Source organism: Salarias fasciatus, chromosome 16 (genome assembly GCF_902148845.1).
Source record: "Salarias fasciatus chromosome 16, fSalaFa1.1, whole genome shotgun sequence".
NCBI classification, from domain to species: Eukaryota; Metazoa; Chordata; class Actinopteri; order Blenniiformes; family Blenniidae; genus Salarias; species Salarias fasciatus.
Genome location: NC_043760.1, coordinates 8,696,909 through 8,707,731, shown reverse-complemented (window position 1 = coordinate 8,707,731; position 10,823 = coordinate 8,696,909). Strand labels below are relative to the sequence as shown.

General features: G+C 45.1%; 1 protein-coding gene across 1 annotated transcript; it reads left to right on the top strand.

Annotated features, from left to right (window-relative positions):
- The first annotated feature begins 521 nt into the window (after window positions 1-521).
- Window positions 522-5,973, top strand: LOC115403342 (trace amine-associated receptor 8a-like). The gene is made up of 5 exons (XM_030112204.1): window positions 522-537; window positions 2,790-2,943; window positions 3,092-3,525; window positions 4,907-4,995; window positions 5,680-5,973. Exons 1-5 carry the CDS (start codon window positions 522-524, stop codon window positions 5,971-5,973), a joined length of 987 nt encoding a protein of 328 aa, XP_029968064.1.
- The last annotated feature ends 4,850 nt before the right edge of the window (window positions 5,974-10,823 follow it).

Genomic DNA, 10,823 nt, shown 5'->3' with positions numbered 1-10,823 from the left:
TGGTAGAGGACACTGATCAAAAATGTCTATAATATCTTTGACCAATTCCAAATCCTGGAGCTGATGCCGGCTGCGGCCCAACGATTTGCACAATTTTATAATTATAATGCAGGAGACTGGATTGATCAAACGCCGCCTGGTCACATGATCTCGTCACATGACCAGACAGCCGCTCGCGCTGCGCGCTCGTAGCTAAGCTACTCGGTTCAAACAGATCGTCAAAAAACTGTGCAAACGGCATCGTGATTTAAAAAAAAGAGGCTTTTGACCAAGTTGGTATGCAGCTTACAGTCAAGTCGGCACCGACCAACTCGGCCACTTGAGAGCCCCCCTGCGAGGCCGACTTGGCTTTGATGCCGACTTGACTGTATCCCGGGGGCGGTGCCGAGTTGGACAGGGTCGACTTGGATTGGTGCCGACCTGACCGTATCCCATGACAAAGGCAGGACGTTGTCACCACTGTGTGACAGACTGTGCAGGAAAATAGAGCAGGGAATTCAGTGCAAACAAATGTGAAAACTATGAATACGCTTGATGGTTAAGACAATCATGAACACACAGCATTGTATTGAAAAAAAAAAACATGTCTATTGGGTAAAATTTGTGAATGTATTCACTGAAAGTTTAACCTAATTGTACATCTGTAACCTTCAAAATGAAGTTAACACAGACCATAGTTTCTATGGGTGTGAAAAATATCAATATGACAATATATCACAATACTCAGCTGCCCAATTTTGAATTAACAGCACTTAGTTTATGAATATAATGATTCAAGTTTTAAATGCGCCATGTCAAACTGAATCCCTGAAGGGCCGGCATTCTGCATGTTTCAGATGTTTCTCTGCTTCAACACACCTGAATCTCATGTTGCAGTCATCCTCAGGATCGTAAAAAAGCCCAATCAGGAGACCCTCGTTGCAATCAGCTGCGTTGAAACTGGAGAGAGACCTAATACATGTGTATGAGCAGTACATGAGTTACAACACTGCCGTCTGCTCACAGCTGCCACTCTTGACAAGCATGTTTGAATAAGTCATCGGCCTCCAGATAAACTCTCCCATTTTTGTTCACATATGCTGCTTTGAGCGCACTGGTTGTTTTCTTAACTCAGATTTTTGAAATGCGAGCACGCTCCATGGCACCCTGGTATTCCGACGAGGTGAAGAGGCTCCATAACAGGAGAGGAGGAGATGCGGAGGGTGGTGGATGGTGCTGTTCGGAATGAGAAAGTTTTCCAACCTGTGTCACTGAGAATGGGGGCTCATGGCTTTACTCAGACACCTCAGCAGTGCCGAACCAAATACAAGAACCCGAGGTGTCAGTTTGACTCACTTTGGAAATGACAAGCTAAGCAAAAAGAAAGAACACAATGCCGCAATGCATAATACATCTTGTACCTCCTTGTGTTCCAAGCAGGTCTTGCATTGACTGTTGTTTAACGATATCACATGCCTGCATTGTTAAGCCGCGTTCAGACTGAACGTGTTATTGCGTCAAAAACGCGAGAAGTTAAACGCGCGTCAATTTTGAGGTCCGACGCTGAGCAACACTGGGCTCCCGAGGATACCGCATTGAGGCGGCGCATCTGTGGTGGGAAGGCGGGGTTTCCGGCCTTATTTCCTGTGTTAGCTTAGCATCATGGCTAACCCTGTTGAGCGAGTGGCTTGGCTTTATTTGTTTCATAAAGCCAGACAACGACGCCATTGGCGAACAGTATGCCGTGCCTGGGTGCACGATATTATCCAGAGACGGTCGGAGTTTGGTCAGTTTCACCATTTGCTCCAGGAGCTGCGACAGGATGAAGGTTGCTTTCACCGGTCCCCGCTCCCTGACCTACGTCACCATAGAGACACTCTCTGATTGGTTTGCCGCAAAAACGCCGCATAAACAGTTCGGATTTACCAACTTCAGCGTCGGCTGCAAAAACACGCCGAGGACGCCAGAACGCCCCGACACGCCGCAAAAACGCGTCTCATGCGCCGCCGGGATTTTCGCCACCGGTGAACACGTGTTCCCCATTGTTTCATTCATTTGGCGGTGTGAACAGGCCTTTACGCAGCCATTCACAACCCACCTACATTTTAACGGTGCTCTCTGCGGTAGAAACATGCAACAGATTTTGGCCTGGGCATGCTTTGCAGTATGCAGTATGCAGCAGTTTCAGCTGCAGTTGCTCATGTGTTAGATCGGACCACACAGGCCAGTCTTCAAAAGTCAACAGGAACAGAAATTGAAAAACAAAACAAAACATCAAACTTCCAGTTTAAATCCTATGTAAGAAAGAAACACCATTTGAACCAGTGCCATGAGTGTATGGAAAAACAAAAGACACAAAGTGCAGGAGGACTGTGAGGCCATGTTTCCATCCTTGGATCACTGCAGACAGATAAGACCCCAAAAGGGCCGGGATGACTTTGTTCCAAAACAACTGGACCAAACATACTAACTGGATCACCCAGTCTTCTCAGTTACATTAAAATCCTTTATGCTCAGTTTGCATGTTGCTGAAAGAATATCCCTGAGTTAAAATGATTTTTTGCTTCCTCATATATTTGACGAACTGACAGAAGACATGGTAAATACATAATAGAAGTGCTTCCTTTCACCTGTAAGTGGCCTTAATGTTGTGGCTGATCTACGCATGGTTTCTGTCACCAAATTACCACCAGAGGGCAACTGAGAGGAGTGATGCTGAAATAGGGAGGGAATAAATACATCACTTACCAAAGAGCACTGGAGTGTAAGTCGATGTGTTTTCATTGTTCTAAACATGGCCGCTGCTGTAGAAGCTGATCTCTGCTTCCCACAATTCAACTCATCCTACAGGAAGATTACACGCTCTCCTGCAGTGTCCATGCTCATTTACATCACCCTGTCCTCCATCGCTGTGCTCACTGTGGTTCTCAACCTGCTGGTCATCATCTCCATCTTCCACTTCAAGTAGTCAAATGCTTCATCACTTTAACCGAAGAACGAATGACTGTCATTGTTAATGTTTTTATGTCTCATTGCCTTTTTTTCTGCTGCAATAGTAATTGTTTGTTTGCAGCAAATGATAGAAAAGTGTGTTGATCTGTTTCATCCCCAGGAAGCTGCACACGCCGACCAACCTCCTCCTCCTCTCTCTGGCTGTCTCGGATTTCTTGGTGGGCCTCCTCATGGTTTTTCAGATCATCCTCATTGACGGCTGCTGGTTCCTCTGTGACCTCATGTGTAGTCTGTATTTTCTCTTAGACTATGGGATCACCTCGGCCTCAGTGGGAACAATGGTGCTCATATCAATCGATCGCTATGTGGCCATTTGTGACCCTCTACATTATTCCACTAAAGTCACTCAGAGCAGAGCGAAAGTCTGTGTTCTGCTTTGTTGGCTCTCCTCTGCAGTTTTTCAAGGTCTGGTGCTGAGAGATAATGTGAGACATCCTGGCAGGTACAATTCTTGCTATGGAGAGTGTATAGTTGTTGTTGAATATGTTGCAGGAATAGTGGATCTTTTGTTGTCTTTTATTGGCCCTGTCAGCATCATTGTGGTTCTTTTTTTTTTTTTTTTTTTTTTCTAAAAAATTTTTTTATCCCCTTGTCCCGTTCGGCAGCTGGGGCGTGCAATATTGTATGATTGTAGCCTTTTACTATCCGAACAGATTTTAATGTTAGCAGCAGGACGAGACTGAGTCTCCTCCTGCTGCTGCCTTTATTTAAAGCTGGCATCCGGCATGGCTGCCGGACAGGACTGGGACGGAAACGCTCAGAGAGCAGGGACAGAAAGAGAGAAAGATAAAGAGAGGGAGAACGGGGGGGGGGGCACAACCTATGAACAAAGTCACAATACAAAACAGTGTTGTCGACGCACCACACGCAACCTAGAACAATCCCAAACCCCCAATCTAGACAACACCAAAACAGAGCCGACAACCAACACAGAAAATTACAGAACCATACATATTTTTTTTTTTTTTTCCGAACCATATTAGTGAACAGACCAGGCCACAAAAATAAAAGGAGGTGTAGGGGAGGAAGGAAATGCAAGGACACCACAAACCCTTTTTTTTTTTTTTTTTGAATATAGCTAGGCGCCGGACGCCCAGGGCGGGCAGGGCCGAGAGCCCAAGGCCCAAGAGCCCAGGAGCCAACCCCCCACCCAGGCGGAGGGCCATGACCCAGCCGGGAGAACCAGCCCACACGGGCGGCTACCCACCCCAGGCCAGTACACCCCCCAGCACTCCGGCCATGCACCCCGAGATCCAGGGCATCACCCCCCCACCCCCACTCCACGACCCCCCCCCGTCCACCGCCCGGCCCACCCCTCCCACCCCCTGTCCTCTCCCGCCTCACTCCCCCCCGCCCCAACCCAACACTCATACCCACTCACTCATACTGACACACACACATGCACACACGCACACACACAACCACTCATCCCTAAACCAAACGCACACACACACACTCACATTCCAACACACTCACACACTCTCACGCACATGCTAACAAGCACACACACACACACACACACACACACACACACACACACACACACACACACACACACACCATCCTACCCCAAACACACTCACATTCCCGCGTCATCCACTGTCACATCCTGTGGGAGACACCCCCGGAAGGCAAGGGAACACCGAACCCCACATCCAAGACCCCCCGCCACCCACAACTGCCGCCCCCACCCCCTCACCCCACCGCCGCAGACAGATATGCACCCCCAGAGCCAGCAGCCCCCCAAACCACAGCCGCTCCAAACCCCAGGCCTGTGGGGAAAACAACAGCCCCCCCCCGCCCCACCCCCCACCAGAAGGAATCCGGAAACGGGGGCGCAGAAGACCCCATTGCCCTCCCTCCCCCCCTCCGTCTCGTGAGTGTTGATGGAGTATATGTTGTTTGCGATTAAAATTCATTGTGGTTCTGTATGTGAGAGTGTTTGTGGTGGCTGTGTCTCAGGCTCGAACCATGAGGTCTCATGTTACAACAGTTAAGGCCTCAGTATACTTCCCCGTCGCCGCTACGTCGTTCCTACGACGTAGACGTCGTAGCCCTACGACGGGCTACGTCGGGCTACGTCGGGGCTTGACGTGCGCCTCCCGAAAATTGTGACTTCGCGTCGTTTCGACGCGTGGTGACGTGAACGTCGAGGGCTGTGATTGGTCCGCTTTCGCGTTGTTTATAGAATAAAGTAGAACTCACCCGGAAAACTTTTCTGGCCCGAACAGTGCTTCGGGAGAAATATAGATCCAAAATTGAACGGCGCACATCCCTATACTGTTAGCAGTGTTAGCACTGTTAGCAGACGGGGCTATGTGTATAGCCGCTCCTCAAACGGCTTTAATCGTCCAAAAGCTCATTAGTTTCACCAATATTTCATCACGGTCCGCTCAGCCTCTCCTCCACGACAGCTCGGTGTCGCCAGATATGTCATATATGCAGATATATGTTCGGTAAATGCACGCGTGTTTAGATACGTACGTCTAGAAATCTATTTCTATAGATCTATGTCTAGGTAAAGCCGGAGCTACGGAAGCCGCATTGTTGTCGTGACTGCCAGCGGCTTGGCAGAGGAGGGCGTTCCCTTGACGCAGGAGCAAGATATGTTCAGTAGCGGCGTAGGGTTGTCGGCGTAGGAACGCAGTGGCGGCGACGGGGGAGTATACTGAGGCCTTTACGCTTCAGGGCTCATTCAATTTAACGACATTAAAATCTGAAAGGAAGGCGCTCAGGACTGTCAGTGTTGTAATAACTGTGTTTCTTATCTGTATCTGTCCTTATTACTGTGTTACTCTTACAGGTGGAGATGCTGTATTAAGTGCTTCCTCTGTGGCCTTTGTAATGTGTCTATTCTATTTTAATTCCTGTCTTAACCCTCTGATTTATGCTCTGTTCTACCCCTGGTTCAGAAAATCCATAAAACTAATCATTACTCTTGAGATTCTGAAGCCTGGCTCCTGTGAAGCTAACGTTGTGTAGAATGAAGATATATCCAAAACACATCTTTTCTTCAGTTTATGGTTATTGGTCATTTTGTTTTCATTGTGATAACTACTTTAAAACAATGGAGAGTGATAACCACAATACAGGTGTAATTTAGTTTGCTATGTTAATGGAATATGCTTGGCTTGTCGGAGTTGAATGTGCTCAAATATGAGGGAGCACGTGAGAGGAGTTCCTGCACTGCAGTAGAATCAGAAGTTCACTCAACCACTCAAATTGTCCAGTTAAAGTAATAAAGAACAGATACTCAATTTAAGATGTCTGATTCGTGATCCTGAGTCAGCTTTGATTTTACAGGAATAATGAATCAGCATCATATCTGTTGTTGGGAGTTGTGCTCTTTTTACATCTGATTTTACAGGAAAATACAGAAACATCCCCGATATATTCGAACCTCTCAGTCTTATATTGAAACTGTCAGAGTTTCATGCTCGTAAAAACGTTTACATCCTCCTTGCTGAGAAGAGTTGTGTTCATCTCTGTTTGTTAATCAGTTTGTTTAACAGCAGAAAGTAGCAGTGGAATTGACACTGAGGAAGCTATTCTGTGACAGGTCACAATGAGAAGTGAACGTTGTTTTTGGAAGTTTTGGACTCTTCCATGTCAATACTGTGGCAGTTAAAGAAAACCTTCAGCTTTGGAGCTACAATCTTTATTCAAATATACTTTTCTCAAATATATTGGATGACAGAATGACAGAATAAATGAAAGAAAGATTGTACATTTTATACATTTAAATTCTTTTCAGTCACAGGAGAACTTACCCATTCTCAGATGGAATCAACGTTATGGTTCAATTCAGTTCATCAGCCATTCTGGACAAACTGTCCATCTTGCCACTGACTTCGGTGTAGTGGTCAATCTGTCCTTTGAACCACTTGTTGGTCAGGATTGTCAGCTGTTGGGTGACCTTATTGGCTGTGGTTTCATTTTGTTTAAATAATCTTTCATTATATTGAGGCCTGTTGATCAATTTCATTCTGAATCTAGAGTTTTTGAAGATCAAGCAGAGTGGAGCTCCAAGACAGATGAAGGACGGGGCAGCAAGCAGGGAAAAACATGATGGAGGGAGAGAAAGACAGGAGAGGAAAAGATGCAACCGCCTCCTTGAAGAGCGAGAGCAGAACAGTCATTGGAGGAGAGCTTAATCTAAGTATGAATGACAACTACTGTTTGACTCAATGAACTTCCTGAAAGCTGGTGGAAGGATCTGGCAGTAGTGTGTAACCATGCCCCCCCATTATGAAAACTTTATTACTGTGTATAAAATTCAATATTGATTTATTTTCAGGTGAACCATCTGATCTCTCTTCTGGACCATGAAATGTAATGAAAAAACAACAACTGTGAGCTGTAGAAATCAAAGTTTCATTTTAAATTAGAGTCTCTGGAAGCCTTTTGGTGCATGGTGCGGTATTGCAAGTTGTTGACAATTTTGGGTAGGGTTCATTTTTATAGCCAGGTCGCTACGCCCATCTTTTAAACATCAAAATATGGGAGTACAGGAGAAAAGAACAACACAGTAGGTTATTTAATTTTATTTAATTATTTAAGTGAAACCTAAATACAAACACTGTCGCATTTTTGTTGACATTTAGTGCTCTTGCCTCTCAGCAAAAATGTCCTGGGTTCAAATATGAGGCTCAGAGTCGCTCTGTGTAGGGTTTGTGTGTTCTCTGCATGAGTGCATGGGATCTGTTTGGGTACTCTCGATTCCTCACACAGTCCAAAAACATGCAGGTGAGGTTAACTCTTGGCCCTAAATTGCCCCCAGGTGTGAGGGTGAGTGTGTGTGACTGTCTGTCTCTATGGGCTCTAAATTGGTGAACTGCTCCCGGTCTATGCGTGGTCTCGGCGGGCTGTGGCGGGCTTTCGGCGCAAGAAGTCAACGGGACGTGTCCACAACATTTTGGTAATTTCATGAACGGGCGCAGAGCGGGGCAGGAGGGAGGAGAGAAAGTGGGTTTTACCCAGCTGAGCAGAATTTGACCACTCAAATGAACACCTCTCCTCATTTTTGAATGCACTGCAGCAACGCTCACTGCTAAATTAACATGATGAAATACATTTTATTTCCTGGCTGCTCTGCTACATCCCAGACCATCTGAGAGGAATTAAACTTATTTGTGCTTCTTTGTGTCACAAGTCAGGTTCAGATGCACATAAATATTAAATGAGTCTGTCTTGTACCTCTAAAGACTTACCGACTTTATTGTATGCACATGTGTATAGAGATTACTTATTGATTAAAAATGAATATGAACCCCCGAACCCCAGCAGAACAGAACGCCTTCTCTGTAATGCATGACATCCCTTCACCAACATGAACAGTCCGCCAGCTCTGCCAGAAGAGTGTCAACCTTTGTGATTTGAAAATTGAAGTTTGAAGGTATGAGTCACAGACAACTGACTCTCAACACATTTACTGTAGTTCCTTTATTTTATTCTATTTATTTAGGGTTTTTTTTTTTTTTTGCCTGGAGAAGACCAACAGCGGTCAAAACGTAGTGCTACAGAACGCGCATTTTTGGGTTACTTTATTTTTTTTTCAGTTGGCCTCCTTTTCGTGTTTCTTTCGTTTTACCATTCCTTATTATTTTATTTTCCCTTGATTTCGGCTTAGGTCATGGGCGAAAATGGCTAGAAGCGCAGCCCTCTCTGTGTAACGCTATGTCTGTTAACACTAGAACAGCCAGTATTCTCACACCCCCTCCAAAGGCCACAGCGCTCAGCCAGACCGTCACACATTTTGCAGTGCTTTTGCACAGGAGCACACCAACAGGTTGTTTTTCTGTAATCTAATGTATTAGAAATTAAGATAAATAATCAAAATATTAAGTCAAGAGAATCAGCAAACCTTTTAATGCCTCATGTCTGCTTTATTAATGCCTCAAATCAGGTTTTAAAATGTATTTAAAACTTTCTACAGTGCGCATTTGCGCAGCATCACCACTCACTCACACTCTGTGCAGTCCTTTCCCTGATAAACACACACACACACACACACACACCAACACACACAAAACGGTTGTATTATTAACCGTCATTAATAATCAAGAACATATTAAAATTAGTAAAATAAGTCTCCCCGGCTGCGCATCAGGACGGACACCTTCCCACATGGTCCGTCCTCACCCTGCTCATTTGATTCTGGGACTGCAGGCTCCACAGGACAAAGGTATTTATTCCGAAAATATGTTTGTTCTAAAATTAATTTTTGGAAACGAAAAATACATGGTTTGCTGTACTTTGGTGGAGGATATAATATTTTACCTGAATCTGTAATTGGCACCTCTGGAGACGCTGCACTGCTCCTGCTGTCAACTGCCTGTTGTGTTGAATTTTATTACAGTAGTTTATTTATTTTTTACACCATTTTATATTATTATTATTTAGTTGTAAACTGACAGCAGCCTACAGTAATTCTCTATACCTGGAGGTGACGCGTGAGCGCTTCCATGCGCCACTGCAGGTTCTGCGCTGGACTGTACAGCAGCTGGAGGTCGATCAGGCATTTTTGGGGCAGCAGGATTACATTTTTTTCGCTGTTTGTCACGTGGCTGTTCTGACTCTGATTCAGAACTTTCCTCCTCTTCACTCCAGTCACGATCGCTGATGTCCAACACGTCTCCGCCATCCGATTCCCCCTCACTGACCTCCTGTATCATTGTTAAAGCTTCTTCCACTGAATATCTCTTCATTATGCCTCTTTTCATTGTCTTTTGGGATTTGGTTGATATTTTTGGCCGTCTGTCTGATTGTGTGCTGTCAGAGCTCGCTCCCTGTTCAGATGCGCGGGCATGAACCAAAACAAATCAATAGCAGAAAAAAAGCCCTGCAAAGTGCGTCTTTTTTTTCATCTTTTTTGGAGGTATAAATGCTTTGTAATATTATGTGTGTCATTTTTAGGATCTTATTTGCTTCAGAAAAAACAGACAAGACACATATTTAGGAAAAGTCAGAGTTAGAGGACAGGGGAATTATTTTTAACAGATTTATTTGAATTATAAAAACCCAAACGGTCAGTCAGACTGTCTTGGCTGTTCTGGTGTTAATCACCTGCATTTAGACGGAAAAAACACTGCGCAACAGTTGCGGGTTTGATGATTCATATTGTGGGTGACATGACACATGGGTGTTTTTTGTCCAATCATTGAAAACAATCGTATTAGAAGCATTAAGCGATCCAGATTCTATCCTCCCAGATGAAGCGCATTATTCACTTTCTGTGACATGATGAAAAGATCTCTGTCCCACTTTACAGGATCTGATGTTGAGCAGTCTTCAGCCCTGAGCAGAGTGTTTTGTCCTGATGGATATCTGCTGAAACAGGTCAAACATGCACGATGCGCTCAGCCACATGTTCTCTGTAACCCTCCGCTCCACCGGCGAGGCTCCAGACGCTGCAGGCGCAGAGCTCAGCCAGCAGCCCGCTGACAGCGGGTGCTCAGCGGACCCCCAGTCCGCGGTGCGACCTGCTGCTCAGCCCAGTCACCACGTCTGGTCCTGGGTCAACTGGTAGCCTGTCACTGAGCCGCTGCTGCGCGCCCTTGTCTCTGGACAAAGACCAGATCAGAAACACGCAAAATAAACAAATAATAATAATAATAATAATAATAATAATAATAACAATAATAACAATAATAAAAACACACACACAAAAAAAAAATCCTCCTGTCAGAAACAATCATTAAAAATTATTTCTGTGCATCTATGTTTTTCCGTAATTATTTGGCGACTCCAAGAAATTACATTGGAGTCGGGACAAACGGCTGCGCTTGATGCGACATCAGTGCTCAAACTTAAGTTATTTTTATTCATTCATT